Source organism: Phacochoerus africanus, chromosome 2, assembly GCF_016906955.1.
Source record: "Phacochoerus africanus isolate WHEZ1 chromosome 2, ROS_Pafr_v1, whole genome shotgun sequence".
NCBI classification, from domain to species: domain Eukaryota; kingdom Metazoa; phylum Chordata; class Mammalia; order Artiodactyla; family Suidae; genus Phacochoerus; species Phacochoerus africanus.
This window is the reverse complement of record NC_062545.1, coordinates 165,413,452-165,429,715: the sequence shown is the minus strand read 5'-3', so window position 1 is coordinate 165,429,715 and position 16,264 is coordinate 165,413,452. Positions and strand designations below refer to the sequence as shown.

The 16,264-nt window shown below is 50.5% G+C and overlaps 1 protein-coding gene across 1 annotated transcript in view; it reads right to left on the bottom strand.

Annotated features, from left to right (window-relative positions):
• Window positions 1–4,345: 4,345 nt before the first annotated feature.
• KBTBD13 (kelch repeat and BTB domain containing 13) overlaps window positions 4,346–16,264 on the bottom strand; it is a 12,160-nt gene continuing 241 nt past the window's right edge. The window contains exons 2-4 of the mRNA XM_047769209.1: window positions 16,112–16,237; window positions 13,626–13,744; window positions 4,346–6,534 (exon numbers count right to left, since the gene is read on the bottom strand). Of these exons, the coding sequence (XP_047625165.1) occupies window positions 5,039–6,534; window positions 13,626–13,744; window positions 16,112–16,237 (1,741 nt within the window). The 3' untranslated portion in view covers window positions 4,346–5,038. The remainder of the gene's footprint in view (window positions 6,535–13,625; window positions 13,745–16,111; window positions 16,238–16,264) is intronic.

The following is a 16,264-nucleotide window of genomic DNA, read 5'->3' as shown; positions in this document are numbered from 1 at the left end:
TCCCCACTCCAGCTGGGGCAGAATCAGGAGGGATGCAGAGGACGCTGCTGGGATGAGTCCGGGGCGGGCCCCTCCATGGGGTCTCACATTCCTATGATGTGCATGCTCAGAGGTGACCTGTCTGCCACAGCTGTGTCTCCCACCAGCACAGCTAACTTGCCACCGTTCCTGGGAAGTGACAGCAACGTGAAGCAAAGCAATTAGGATGAAAAAGAGGCCCAGCTGCCTGGGGCCAAAGGAAAATAAACAGACTGGCCCTGTGTGTATTCCGCTGCCAAGAGAAGCAATTCTTCACAGGATGATTAGCACTTCCAGTCCTCTCCCCTCCACTGGGGCCAGAGAAGTGGCCTCTGAGCTGTTGCTGTTCTCAGGTCCCACTCTTTTTTTTTTTTTGTCTTTTTCTAGGGCCGCACGTGCAGCACATGGAGGTTCCCAGGCTAGGGGTCAGATCGGAGCTGTAGCCACCAGCCTATGCCAGAGCCACAGCAACACAGGATCTGAGCCGCATCTTCGACCTATACCACGGCTCATGGCAACGCCGGATCCTTAACCCACTGAGTAAGGCCAGGGATCGAACCAACACCTCAGCATTCCTAGTTGGATTCGCTAACCACTGAGCCACGATGGGAACTCCTCAGGTCCCACTCTTCCCACGTACTGTGCACCCCACAGCTCACACCTCCTCATGAAGGTCTCCTCTGGTCACCTGCCCACCCCACCCCCTGCTAGAAATTTACTCCTCACCTCTGAAATCCAACAGCCTCTCTTTACAGGTGTTTCCTTTGATTGATCATTTGATTCATTCATTCTTCTGACATCCACTGAGTACCATTCACTCCTTCATTCATTCATTAAGTATTTCTTAAGCCCCTACTGTGTTGTAGTCACTATCCTGGTGATAGAGCAGTGAACAGACAAAAACCTCTGCCCTAACAGAGCTCATGTTTTGGTAGGAAGGGATAGAAACTAAACAAGTAAAAATATAGCATGGGAGATGACGCTAGAGGCTATGAAGATGTATAAAACAGGAGTTGCGGATGCAGAGAAGGGGGAGGTAGATTTTAAGTAGGGTAGTCAGGAAAGGCTTCAGCATGAAAGTGACATCTGAGCAAAGGCTTGGAGGAGGTGGTGGGGAAGCCAGGCGCTAAGGGAGGGAGGTGTGCCCGGCAGAATGACACTGTGCAAAGGCCCTGAGGTGGGAGCCTACCCAGTGTACTTGAAGAAAAGCAGTGAGGCCAGGGGGAGAGTGCTGAGAGATAAGATCTGGGAGGAAATGGAGCAGGGGATTCTGACAGATCTTTGGCTTTCACTCAGTTGAGATGGGAAGCACCCAAGGGTCTGAGCAGAGAAGTAATAAGGTCTGGCTGGCATGTTGGCAGGATGGCTCTGCCCATGTGAGCAGACCGAAGGGAGGCCAGCAGGGAAGCAGCTGGTGAAGTGTGGGGAGGACTGGCGTCTCCTGCCTCTGTCAGGCAGGGCGGATAAGCAAAGCAGGATAATTCCCAGGGAGAGGAAAGCTTGGGCTGCAGGGCATCCAGAGTCATGGTTAAGGAGAGAGTCTGTAGAAGACTGGAAAGGGGACTCCAGAGAGTGGGGCTGCACGGGAGTTCAGGAAAATGCTCCTTACTGCATCGAGGGGTGTTTGTGTGTGTGTGTAGATCGTTTTAGAGGGACAAACTTCTTAGAGTGTCCCTCTGGCCTGGCACAGAGAGATTTCAAACCCAGTCTCCTGGGCTTAGTTACCCCTAAGTTCCTCTGTAATTTGCCCCCCTGTACACCTGGCTTGTGCCCCCAAACACCTTCACACAGTGGCCAGGTTTGGATGCTATGGTGTGAGAGGCTGAGAATCCCAAGTCTTGGTCCCAGGTCCTTGCTCTTCCACTTGACTGGCTGTGTGACTTTGGGTGACTCGTTTCAGCTTTTTGCTGCTTTCCTCACCTGCAAACCAGACTGAGAACCAAACTTGCTGAGGGTGGTGGGCTTTTGGAGGAAACAATGGAGCCTGACCTGTGAGGCCAGAGAAGCAGTGGGCTGGATTATGAAAACCTCTCCCACACTTGTAGAGGGAGGGAGTATCTATGAAAGTGAAGACATCCCACCCCCTGGGGGGGCCCTTAACACTCCAGGCAAGGAGGCCATTCCTCTCCCAGCTAGATCCCATAGCAAGAGAACCCAGGAGGAGGAGGGAAAGGGCTGAGTCTGGGGGAGGGAGCAGATGAACCCCAGAAAGGGGAGGTGCAGAGAGAAGCTTAACAGGGAGGGGAGTATATAGGGGATGGGCAGAACCATTCTGTCCGTCCCAGAATGTTAGTCAAGCAGGGAGACAGCAACAGAAAAACAGCACATGGCCCTGGATTTAAAGCCAGGCTCTGCTATTTCCTCCTTGTGCCCCTTCTAGTCATATGTGACCTTTGGGTGTTTGGAAAAAACCTTTATCTTTAAGAAGGGAGTGGGGATGGTGCTGAGCTGCCCACTACTTAAAATTCTTTAAAAGCTTAAATAAGTCCACTGTGGGAAAGCTTCAAACACTGAGTTATTATTACGCACAAAATGCATCTCAGAAAGGGCTGCTCTGGACCAAGAAACCACTGAACCCCAGGAGCCAGCAGGCCCATTTGGGCTGGTCCACGCAGCCAGCTGTAAAAGCCAATGAACAACTGTGGGTTGAGAGAGCAGATAAGCTGATGGATCTTGAGATTAGAAGTGTGGTCAGCACTGGTGGGGGGGGAGCTGGTGTGTGAGGAGGAGAGTGCTCTGCGCCGTTAAGAAAAATTATCTGTAATTTGGAAAAAGGCAAAAGGAGGACTGCATGTCCTTTCGGTGTCACCCTGGAGCAGGGTTGAAGCACTAAGAATTCTTTCTCTAGGAGACTGTATCTTTGTTTTACAATTTGTAAATGATTAGGGTCCTGATTGTGCAAAGTCACATGCTAACTTATACAAGTGTGTATGTGCGTGTATGCAAAAAAGAAAAGGATTTTAGTCCAGTAAAGGATCACAAAAGTTACGACTTTATTTCCTGTTAAGACATTAATCAGCTCCATCTCTACCTTAGCAAACTTATTCCAGGACATCTTTCCAACAGAATAGACAGATCTCTAGTTTCCCAAATGCTCCTTGGAACCAGCTTTACCATTCGTTTGGTTTCCTCATTAACGAGTTATACAAATCTTTGATATGTGAATAAAATTATACTTGGACAGAACTAAAAAGTGAAGGGTTCTGTCACTTGGCCTCTGAACCTCACATATCTCATCCGTTGGGAGAAGGCACCCAACTCCCAGGACTGAGGTATGGCTGGAGTGGGAAATGGATGTGAAAGTACTTTGTGCATCCCTCACAGGATGTAAAACTCAGCATTTATTACTGTGACTCACCAGATTAGGTTAATTCAGGCCTAAAAGGTCCTGGGCGTCTGAGGGCAGCATTCTCCAGGACTTGGGACATAGGTCAGGGAAAAGCAGTGAGGGGCAGCCCAGACACGAAGTTCCAAGCCCGAGTGGTGCCAGGTTGATGCTACATCAACTTGTGAAGAGGCCAAGACTTCTCATGGGCCTTGGGGCCTGGAGGATGAAAGCCATCTAGGCCAACTCAGTGAAGTCTTCCCAGGGGCATGGGTAGACTGGAAAAGCTTGGCATCTGACCAGAAACCAGGGTAGGGGTGCTCTAAAGGAGGGGTAAGTCTTCGTCTAACACCAGGTCCCTAACTAGGAGTCTACAGCTTGGGGGTCTTCCCGGACCTCGTCATTCTATTCTGTAGGCGGGAGTGCCCCAGCTTGGCTGACAGCACAATAGAATCTCTGCTCTTGCTAGCTGCACGTGTGCGTGGCTGTGCCCGCACGCAAACATGGAGAATGATGGCAGCCAAGGGTAGGAACAGCCAACGCTGCCCAGAGGAGGTAGGTACAGAGCCAACAGAGAGAGAGGAAGAGGAAAGGCAGTCCAGATCCAGGGAATGGCAGGAGCAGAGAGCTAGGAGGAGAGAATTAAGCTGTAGAATGTAGAGGAGGGGATACAGCTGAGGAAGATGAGGCAGATGTGGCCCAAACTGGGTTCATATCTTGAGTGACTGAAGTCATGGCACTTAATAGTCCACTGCCCCTGGGGTGATGATAAAAAAGACACTGGGCAAGGGACTTCCAACTGGATTCTCTGCTGCGGGCCCACATCCCATCAGCGGGTGTGGGGAACCTTTTCTCTCTCACAGGACTCACTCCAGGTTCAGCCCCGTTTCTACAAGCCAGTTCAGCCTCATTGCCTCCCCAGATGCCTCCAGCTACAGCTGTTTTGCCTTAAAGGCAGGGCTCACAGACTCTTCCCATCGGCTCTAGCTTTCCCATCTTTCCTTTTCTGAACTTCCCCTTTCAGCAGCTAATTATCATGCTTGCTTTCTTCATACAGTTTGTTTACTACCCTCCTTCCTGGAATAATGTATTTTTTCCTCTTCCTATTTTCCCTTTGCCCTAATTTTTTCAGTACTTTATTGTGGGGTTTGGTGGTGGTGGGTTTTTTTTTTTTTTTTTCCCTTCTATATTGCCTTCAGCCCTCTGTGGATTAAGACAAGTGTATGTAAACCTTTTGTTGTCCTGGGCTAGACTCTAAGCTTTGTGGACCCCCATCTGGCAACTACAGCCATATTAAGCCCAGGACTGCGCTGGGTACACAGTAGGTGCCTAATTCTTGCCTATTGATTGCCAGTTTAACATCACTTAACAAACTCCCAGCCTTGCTCAATTACTGGCCCATTTACACACAAGCCTAGATTATTGAAATCCTCCCCTCCCCATCCCTTCCACTGACATTGCGACCCACCAACTCTCAAGAGAGCCCAAGCAGTTTGAGGGCTGACATCCCAGAGTTGTTGCTTCATGAGATCCTTGGATGTGTTCACACCACCAGAAGGCACAAGACCTGGATGTCTCAATGGGGTTTGGGAGGGTGGGGACAGAAAAGTTCCCAGCTCCTAAGGCCAGCCTCACAGACTCAGCCATGGCTCACGGAAGATCCTGGGCATCCCCTCCTCAAGCCCAGCCCAGGGGTCATAGTTCTGGCGTCGTCGAGGCCACAGGTCCCCGGGTACCGGAAGGGAGCCTCAGGAGAAAGGTCTGCAAGGAGCCGGGCCGCGGGAAGCCGGCTCTCTCCCTTAGCAGCCGCCAGGTGCCGCCCTCGATGGCATAGAGCAGCGTGAACACGCGGTTGACCGTATAGACGGTGTCGCCGCGCACTACAGCCGTGAAGAGTGCGCCCTTGCTGTTGACGAACTGACCGGGCAGCGCTGTCCACTGGCCCGTGGCCAGGTTGAGGCAGTCAATGGCGCAGTGCAGGAAGTCGTCCTTGGGTCCGTTACGCACCACGTAGAGACAGTCGCGGTGAGCCACCATGCAGTGGCCGTAGCTCTGGGGGCGCCGCAGGTCTGCCACAGGCAGCCAGTCATCGGCCCGCACCGAGTATTCCACCACTGCCGTGGTATCGGCCGGCCGCCAGAGACACACGAAGAGGCGGCCGCGGGCCTGGGCGCAGGGCACGCCCGCGGCCGGCTGTGGCAGGTCGGCCACGAAGCTCCAGCAGCCGGCGGCCGGGTCGTAGCGCTCCACCGAGCTCATGGCAGTCCTCTGGAACTCGCCACCGATGGCGTAGAGGTGATCGTCGAAGCCGGCCAGCGCCGTGTCGTAGCGCGGCTGGTGAGGGCTGGGGAACTCGCGCCACGTGCCGCCGTCGGGGTCGTAGCAGAAGCCCAGCTCCACAACCTCCTTGTTGGCTCCCCGCACGCCCCCCACGATATAGAGCTTGTTGCCCAGCGTGGCCACGCCAGCCAGTAGCGTGCTGGCCTCCAGGGGCAGCGCGGCCAGCGTGCGCCACCTGTTCGCCTCCTCGTCCAGGTAGCAGATGGTGCGCGACGCGTCCTCCAGGAAGCCGGGCGTCGGCGCGTGTGTGCTCACCGCCACGTAGCTGCTGGGCCTCAGCGCCGCCACGTAGGCGCGGGTCTCTGGCAACGCCAGCAGGGCCGCCAACTCGCGCGCGCCGTCCCGGATGAAGAGCGCGGCGCTGTGGAAGACGTCGTGCAGCCCGAAGGTGGCGGCCGCGTCGCAGAGCAGCGCGCAGTTGTCCGACGTGAGGCTGTGCTGCAGAAAGCGTGCCAGCGCCGGCGCCTGCAGGAAGGCGGCGCACTCCACAGCCTGCAGCAGCTCGTCGGCGGCCGCCAGCGCCGGCCGCTCGCCGCGCAGCACCTGCAGCGTGATGTAGAAGCCTTCCGGCCTCAGCACGCCCAAGCGCACCTCAGCTGTGCGCGCCTCCCGCATGCCCGAGCGGAAGAGGCCCCGGAAAAAGCCACAGTGCTCCACAAGGAGGGCTCGCTCGGCCTTGAAGAGATGGGTGCCCACCCACACCTGCACCAGAGCCTCCGGCATGGCCAGCCCAAGCGGGCGGAGGCGGCCTCTGAAGGCCCGGATGCAGCGGCTACCAACTCGGGCTCCCCCGCAGCGGCAAAAGATTCCCTGGGGGATATAAATATCTCCCTGGCTAAAGATAGTAAGGGCTCATGTGATGTGGTGGCCAGCGGGCTGGATGGCTGCGAGCCGGGAGGGCATCCGTGACCTTCCCCGGGTCGCTCACTTCCGTATGAAAATAGTAATAGTAGTGACCAGTATACTCGGCAACTAGGTATGCAGGGGTTTGTGAGGGTAGCTTGCAAAGATATCCCATTTAACCTGTGCTAAAGCAGCTGTAAGCCCTTATGCAGGTACCCTAACTCTCATCCTGTTTCCTCTAAATGTGGCCAATAATAGTTCTTTCAGGATATTTGGACATTACCTGTAAAGTATTGGGAGTTGTTGGAGACCACTGAAACTGCTAAAGGATGCAATAAACAAATTTGGCGCACGTACAAAAGCACAACCACTAAGGGATGGCTTTATCATTACCTGCACCTGATTTTGCTCATTAACCTACATCACCTTCCCTAATGAAAGTCATGTGGGTTAAAGCCTAGGCGCCTTTGTTCCGCGGAACACAGTGCCTCCTGGTCCCCCACTTTCTAGATGTAAAGAGTCTGTGTGTCTTATTAAGCCGGGCCGTCCCCCTTCCAGGATCTCCCGTTGCCCTGCAGTGCTGGACGTGGCAGAGTGGCACCCAACGTGGGGCTGGAAGAGAAGGTCTGCCATGAGCAGGAAAAGGTGAAACTACAGACAGCAGAAACAGTAGCCTTGCACTCAACGGAGTGGCGACCATGAGTGGCAAGTAGAAACTTTAAGCCAGGATAACAATGGGGAAGGATCAAGATGCTAAACATTATATTCAGTTACTTAAATTATGATAAAACAGGGGCTTGGGTAACAGAGTCTGAGAGGAACTGTTAGAAGTCATGGCCAAATATAACCCTTGGTTTCCAGGCAAGGGTACTGGGGGCCCAGAGTGTTGGCATTGTGTAGGATAAAATTTAAAGCACACCCACCAGTCTGGGGCCTCTCTTTCCATTTCTGCTTGTTCCGCATGGGGACTAGTAAGATACGTTTTGGAACCCTTACGGGAGCGTAAATTTGAATCCAATCTCTCTTGTAACTGACAGGTTTTACACAGATCTACCTTATTCATGGCTAACACTACACAATGAGAAACATGACGTCTCTGTTTAGCTTGTGTGTGTCTTTGTGTTGTGCCTGTATGGCATTGCCAAAATGAATTCATAAAAGAGCTCTACTTAATTGGCTTAAAAGAAATTAAGCGCTTACATAAGTTTTCAAAATACCTAAAGTAATTTTTAGTTCACGTGCACTGCAAAAATTCAGTATTTGATATTTATTATTAGATGTTAATATCAAAGTTTGTTGCTCTAATATAGGCATGTCTTTAGAGTTATCAACATTAAGTATAATACCTTATTGTACCTAGGTTTAATGGAGGAATGTAATTGCATTTTATTAAAAGAAAATCTGCCTTATAGCTTGTTATTTTGAATGGAAAGATGAGGGACAGAATAATAGGGATACAAAAAGTGATGGAAGGTTTGTGGGAAGTGGACAATAAGAATTTTGTGCGTGCTTTGGGCTAAGTTTAAAATTTCAGTAAACTAATTTTAAAAGTAAGCAAGTGCAAAACTTGAGTTTGTATTCAGTCTCTATTAAAAGAAGGTTTTCTTAAGTCAGGGCTATGGGAAATCCGAGACGACCGCTTGGTTCTTTCTGGCTCCCTGGCCACCCCAATAATGGAAAAAGAAATGGTTAGAAAACATGTTTTTCATTTGGGAAAGACTTTCTACAGTCCTAACTTGGCTATATTTGGTAAAAGTGAGAGTAATTTTAAAGAAAAAGACTTTTGATTCATATTCTAGTTTTGTATATTGAGATTAGTGTTTACTGTTTTAAAACTCACCTCCCTAATAGTTCTCTGCCGCTGTTACATTATTATAAACTTTAAATTATTAAGAAAAAGAATCTAAGTTTGTTTCTGAAGCTGATTGTTGTCATTTGTCTCTGGGTGAAGAGCAGATATCCCATGATAACCAGGGGAATATGTATACATTCTGGAAAAGTATCATTTAAAGGGTTGTCTCCAGCTTAATAAAAGGTTTCCTAGCGGGAGTTCTTAGGTGCCATAGGAAGGAGTGAAGAAAATTAACTTTTAAATTTATATTTCTCACTTAAAGGCCTCTACATGGGACTGGTCTATAGAGAGAATTAGTGACTTCAAACTTGCCCTAAAACAGGCTCTAATGAGAAAAACAGCAAAGCCCGAATAAAAAAGAAGACAACATCAGACGTAGGTCACTGTCCTAAGATTGCCACACCTGATTTGTATGGTTATTTGTTTTACTTCTGATTTACCCTGATGGGTTTCTCCACTCCAAGGCACTTATTATTGATGTTACTAGGTGGGATACCCCTCACCTGGCCAGCTAATAACCTGTTCTGACCCAGGCCATAAATGTTTTCTTCTAATGTTACTTAAGCTCAATTAGCAACAAGTGAGACTTCAGCCAAGGGCTATCACTTTGCCGGGCTATATTAACATAAATCTAAAGACTCCTTTATGTTGGGAACGATTAAACCATCTGGGGATAACAAACCTAATAACACTAGAAAATTAGGCTGAATGGACAAAACCAGCATATAATTTCCTTTGAAGATAAGAAACGACTAAGCCAGCTGAACAGGGTGAAAGCTCTTAAATTTTTGTTTAGGACTTTACTAATACTGCTATATTTTTGTTAACTATTTTCACAAAATTGTGAAATGTGTAACTGATCTGATAAAATGATACACAGTTCCATATGAGGTCAGTGATCTCTAAATACGGAAGAATGCAAAAAGAGGGAATATTTTCCAGGACCATCATAGACTAGAAAGATAGGTGGTCCAGAGACTTTTTGGCTACTGTTAATAAGGCCTAGTTCAGTAATAGCATATTGAGTTGCCCATCAGCAAAATCTTTGCCAGATCTAGGAATACTCATTCCTAGCACTGTGGGACAAATTGGTCAAGAAATGCCTCTCAAAACTATGGTTGACTTTATGACCATGGGGAAACACTGTGAACAGAAGTTTGGCACTTGCCATCAGCCTCTGCATGGAGTAAAGCATGGGCCACTGCAGCTGCCAGCCCATGGCACCCCTTGAGCAGAGCTCAGCATGGAGATCAGGAGTGAGACACTCTGTGCTCTGGGAAAACTGACAGAACAGGCCTTCAGAAAGTTAGATTTCAGGTGAGGATCTTTATATACCCCAATTCTTGCATCTTCTCATATCTAGAAAAACTGAAATCATTAACAGTGGCATCTGCATTGGCCAGGAGAGAAAAAAGGCAGAATAGAGTAGCTGTGGGTCAGACATCCAAAGTAATAATAGGAAATAGTATGGGAGTAGTTTTAGACAAGTCTTTTGTATTGCTAAGAATTTTAAGGTTTATGTGCCCAGTGAGACTTGATGCCACCAGCTGTTCTCAAAGTAGCATCAGCTGGCAGCTGCAACCTTGCACTTTCAAGGTATTCTCTTACAACAGCAGAAAGAAGACAACATGTATAAGGACCAATAGCTCCTCTTATTTATGACTTAATGCCACATCAAACATTAAATCCTATTTAGATAAAACTACACTCCTCCTTCAATAGTACTGGTATCAACCTAAATTCCAAACCTCTGTTGAATCTTATATTTCTTTTCTTCCCAATCTCTATAGTAGGAACCTACCATGTCCAGCCACCCCGTACTCATTGCTCCTAGCCAGCAGGAAATAGCTACAGAAGAGAGGACCATCGCCCTATCCCATATTTTAAAAAAGCTGGAAAAATAGGTTCCCAGGAGGGTGGAGACAGACCCCCATCGCCTGAATGTGACTGTTCAACTTGGAGACATGCTGAGGACATGGTCTGCAGAATTGGATTGATCCATAGAAACCAAACGAATGCTCTGCAATCAAAATTTACTAGGACTTGGGAGTTCCCGTTGTGGCACAGTGGTTAACGAATGCGACTGGGAACCATGAGGTTGTGGGTTCGATCCCTGGCCTTGCTCAGTGGGTTAAAGATCCAGGATTGCCATGAGCTGTGGTGTAGGTCGCAGACGTGGCTCAGATCTGTCATTGCTGTGGCTGTGGCATAGGCTGGTGGCTACAGCTTCGATTAGACCCCTAGCCTGGGAACCTCCATATGCCGCGGGAGTAGCCCTAGAAAAGGCAAAAAGACCAAAAAAAAAAAAAAAAGCCAAAAAAAATTTCCTAGGACCGTTCACATGCAACAAATAAAGGGGGAGATGTTGGAGACCACTGAAACTGCTGAACGATGCAATAAACAAATTTGGCGCACGTGCAAAAGCACACCCACTAAGGGATAGCTTTATTACCTGCACCTGATTTTGCTTATTAACCTACATCACCTTCCCTAATGAAAGTCATGTAGGCTAAAGCCTAGGCGCCTTTGTTCTGCACAGTGCCCCCTGGTCACCCACTTTCCAGATGTAATAGAGTCTTGTGTGTTTTATGATGCCACGCTGTTCCTCTTCCAGGATCTACCACTGCCCCGCAGCGCTGGACGCCGCATGGAGGGAGGCTTAGAGAATTTACATGACTTGTCCAAGGTCATTCAGCTGGGAAAGAGAGAGGACAGGAATACCTAGCCCACCTTATCAGTTGGTGGGGGTAGGGATACTTGGGTGGTGGAGAGAGAGACAAGAGGCAGAGCAAATAGAATGGGGCAGACTGGGGGTTCAGAACAAGTTCTCTTTTGGCTTGTGCCTCTGCCCCTGACTCGGGGCTAGTCCAGTCTCTTTTTGAAACTTGATTTCCTTCTTTGTAAAAATGGATGAGTAACAGTAAATGTTGAGTAAGGCCCTGCATGTAAATATTCCCTGGTTGGGGTGGGAGTGGGAAGCTCATGTCTATTCCCCACTCGCTAGTCTCCACTGGTCCATTTTTGTATAGCTCAGATCTTGGGGAAAGCTACTGGGGAGAATGTATGTTTGTGGATGGGAAATGTGTGTCTGTGCTTTTTGAAATAATAGTTAACATTTCAATTGCACTGGGAGTTCCCTTTGTGGCTCAGTGGTTAATGAACCCGACTAGGATCCATGAGGATGCAGATTCAATCCCTGGCCTCGCTCAGTGGGTTAAAGAGCTGGCGCTGCCATGACCTGTGTGGTGTAGGTGCAGACGAGGCTGGGATCCCGTGTGGCTGTGGTATGGGCTGGCAGCTGTAGCTCTGATTTGACCCCTACCTTGAGACCTTCCATGTGCTGTGGGTGCAGCCCTAAAAAAAAAGGCAAAAAAATAAATTGCACTGTCAGGCATTGTTTGTGAGTGCTTTAATGCCTATGATCTTTACAACAGTCCTTTGAGCAGATACCATCTTTTCCCTTATTTAACAGATATTATCCATTCATTGCTTTCAGCACACATGAGCCATATATTACTAGTTTCATAGATGAGGCTGAGGCACCCCGAGGCTTACTCCCATGCCCAAGGTGACATGGCCAGCAGAGAGCAGCAGAGCTAGCACTGCAGTGCAGCCAGTCTGACTCCAGCGCCTGTGTCCCTAAGTGTTGTGCTCTGTTTTCTCTCTGTGCTACAAAGGCTGTGCAGTCGCTTCGGGCCAGGAGGTCACAGTTGGAAGGAATTTCAGTCTCCTATGGTTCAAACCCTTCACTTACAGTGGCGGGCCAGAAAGGGAATCGCCCACGGAAGCAGACAGCGCCAGGCCTCCTGCTGTACACCTCCCACAGCACATTCCTGGGTGACCCGCTAAGATTCCGGGTTCCAAAATGTCAGCTGGAAGGGAGTTTAGTGATTACCTCCTCCTGCTGACTTGTTCTACAGGTGAGTTAAGGGAGGCTCCGCCCTGTGTAGGATGGTATCTGCCATCCAGGAGGTGTTCAGCTGCAGGGCTTCCTCAGGAGGAGGGAGTGGCCCGGCAGTTGACAGTGATCAAGGGGGACTTGGGGGCAGGGAGCAGGGGAATTACTCTCCTCCCAGGACACTCGCATGCACAGAGCCTCATGTGTGCCTCTCTTGCCAGGAACTCCCACTCAGGTCACCCCATCAAAGCAGGGATGGGAGGTGGGGACCACTTGTGTGAGCCTGGGAAGCCAGAGGCCTGGAGGCAGCAGCCAGAAATATCCAGGACGCTCTGCCCCAGAGACCAGACAGGAAGAGGAGGAGGAGGAGATAGAGTGGGTGGGCAGGAGTCCCCATGGATACTATCCCAGGCCCTTTGCCAGCGTTTCTTCTTCCCTGTGGCTAGATGTTGACTGAAAGCATGACAATCCCCCTCTAGGAGGAGAGTGGGCTCTGTAGTGCCCAGTCCTGATTCTGCCCTTGCTGGTGGCCTCAGGCATGGGGGGAATGCTGTTTTCATTTCACAGATGAGGAAAGGGGGGCCTGGATATGGGGTGGGCTTTCCTTTGGTTATGAATGAAGATTTAGGATGGATTGAACCCCCTCCATGGACCCCAGGCTCCAGCCCAGCCGCCCCTCCTCACCTGCACTCGGGAAGGGAAGCGAGCCAGGCCCAAACTAAAGGGCAGGGTGGGGAAGGGGCCGACCCCCCAGGGGACACAGGTCCCTCCCAGATGGCCTGTTCCAGGTACCCAGGAACTGGTAGAAAAAGAACCACTGCCTGAATCTCTCCTGAGGACAAGAGTGGGAAGGAGAGTAGACCCCTCCTGGCTGAAGTTTGCTCCCAATCTCAATTTTTCACAAGTCCAGCCCTGGCTTTGGTGGGTTGGGGGGCTCGTGCACACACTCAGCTCCCACCCTCAGCAGCCAGGAAGTGGGGAGGGGATCACTCAAGGAGGGGGAGTGTCATGGTTTTGAGGCTGGATTGAGGATCAGCACTTTGGCCCTGCTCCCAAGGCCCCAGTGGGGTGTTTTCTACAGCTGGTGAGAGTTTCCTCCACCCGGACAATGAATGTCCCTCTGGGACTTGGAGAGGACAAGAAACTATCATGGCTGTGGGCAGCCCACGGAGTTCCCAGGCCCTGCCCGACCCCACACCAACCTCCCTCTCTACTTTGTGAGGGTGGGGGTGGGGCAAGGAAAGGGGCTCTGTGTCAGACTCTGAGCCTTTCTCTGAACACCCAGTCTTGTTCATCTATCAATGACTGGCACACTAAAGCATTTGTGAAGTAGATTTCTGGGCCCTCACCTAAGTAGGAGTCCCCAGTCTGATGGAGGAGACACAACCCCTGAACCCGGAGAGCCTGCTGTCTGATAGAGGACTGGGTCAGCTCCCGGACCCTAGGCAGTTCCCTTCCTGATCCTCCACTGTAAATGAAGAGATTGCACTGTATGAGACTGAACCTCTTTCCAGCTGTGACCTCCTGGCCCTCCAGCCTGATGGGTGACCCTTGGCCTTTGCCACCCATAGTGGTATTTCTGCACAGGGTAGTGGGCAGCTTGCCTGTCCCTGAGGAAGAGCTCTGGACTAGGAGTCAGGATTCCTGCTGGGCTCTGATGCTGGAAATACCACTGACTTGCAAAAGGGGAGGTGATCATCAGGAGGGTTGATTCTCCTTGCTCTAGCAGAAGAACCTCTCTGGACCCAAACGTCTGGTTGCTAAACAGTTGTGGCTTCTTGGTAGGTGGGTGAGCAGTGTGAGCTATTCGTGTCTGGGGAGCGGAGGGAAATATCATTTGCTTTTTGGGCTATGGGTTGTCAAGCTCTGGCTGGAACAGTTTCATGTTATCTCATCTAATACTTAATGCTATTGCTATTTTAAAGATGAGGAACTGAGGCCCAGATGGACAAAGAATCTTATTCCACAGCTGGACAATAAGTGACTGATTCTAAGGGCTTTGCTGGTCCACAATGGGTATTTCTAGGTGCTGGACAAGCAGCCCACAGATGAGGAGGCTGAGGATGGGAATGGGAGTGGTTGTAGCTGTGAAATGGGCACTGTTCTCCTCCCAGGCCTCAGAGGATGGGCAGACTTTGGGCATTAGCAGTCACAGCTGAGGGCCTAGGACCCAGCTGGCAAGCAGTTCAAATAATCTCTGAACTAGAAGGGAGTTAAGGGTCATCTCGTCTCATCCTGCAAAGCATTACAGTATCTCCTTACAACAACACCTCCTGGAAGTGTCACCCTTTTGGTTGCCTTCAGTGTCAGGGGGATCACTTCCTCCAAAGACAGTGCCTTCTAACTAGGGACAGCTTGGGAGGTTAGAGTTCACACTAACTAGGAGCTAGAACTTACCTCCTTGCAGCTCCCATCTACTGGTTGGTCTGAGTCTTAAATATAAGGAAAGTAATTCCTCCAACATCACATAAGTAGGGAAGCAGCTGAGCCCAAGTTTACTCCCAGTTGGGCCTATGGGGCTCTCTCTCCAGTGGTCCTCCGGTGAGACTGTGAGTCTCCCCCACCGACCCCAACCAGAACCAGTCTGTCCTCCCAGGACTGGGACCAGCCCAAGGATGTGGCTGGAACTTGGCTCCCACTTTTTCTCCCTCTACAACTCAAAGGAAAACTCTTGGCCATTAGCTCTGTGAGCCATTCTGGCTGGTGGGTGTAATCTAAACAAATTCCTCCCAACACCTTCGAGTCTTAATAACACAGCTGACTTACCATGATCTCCCAGAAACACAATTAGGCCGAGTCAATATTCATGTCGTGTCCTGGAAAATAATTTTTTTCTGGTGGAGGAGGAGTTTTTACCATCAGGCTCTGATTCCAGACCCTCTGCCTGCTGACCTGGGTTCTCCTGGTTTCTTTTGCACGTGGGGGGCTAGATTAACTGTGGGTTAGAGGACTGGGGTTGGACAGAGAAGGGCTGCAGTGAGAAGTCTCTGAGATTCCCAGGTCTTCCCACTCCAGCCTGGAGTGTATTCCAAAAGAGAGGTCCCACAGGGTTCTAGAAAGTACTAGAAAAGAGTACTAGTAAAAAGAGTTTGTCACTCTGTCAGGCCTGAGTCACACATGGAGTTTTGGATTTATTTCCTGTCCTTTTTTAGTATTACAGTTGGGGACCCCAAAGCTCAAAGAAGAGAGAGAACTTGCCCCAAGGTCACCAGTGAAAGAGCTGGTACTAGATCCCAAGTGGCCAGATTCCCCATGTCTTCCCTTTGCCCTGTCTCCAACATGACCAGATATACCTCAGGTTTCAAGGGGAATGACAGATGACCCCTGCCAGGCTCATCCACCAATCCCAGAATCATGGGCAAGAGGGAGTACCAGGTTTTGGACCAAATAAAATGCCCCATTTCCACACTAGGCCGCAAACACATGCGACTGATTAGCTCCCATCAGGGAGAAAAAGTAATCCAGGATGGGTTGGGTTTCTTGAAGCTGGACCCAGATTGGTCATGAAATCTTAGTAAGGAAGTCTCCCCCTCCCCGTCCCAGGAGCCAGGATTCTTTCTGGGTTCTGCAATGGTGCCCGAGAGTCCCCACACCGAAAGGCAGGGTAATGTCGAAGGGAAGTTCTGTGCCAAGGCAGAGCTGGCTTGTGATTTAGAGAAAGGGCAAGGCTGGGAGTTGAACCCAGCAGGCTTCCCGGAGGAGGAGGCAGGGCCAGCTGGCTAGAACAAAGGGAGGGGTGGGTCATCTTGCCGGAGGGAAGAGACTGTGGGGATTCAGAGAAGGCTGGAAACATCCTTCCCCTCTATTATCCTCCCCCTGGCCTCCTTCTCCCGGCCCTTGTCCTTCCCGGTAGGATCTGGGGGCGTCCGGGCCGTTGATGCCCAGCACCGCCGTGGGGTGCGCAGTCGGCCGGAGCTCCCTTCCGCTCGCCGGGACCGGGGTGAGCGCGCCCCGCGGGGGGCTGCGCAGCCCTTACAAGGAGTTTGGC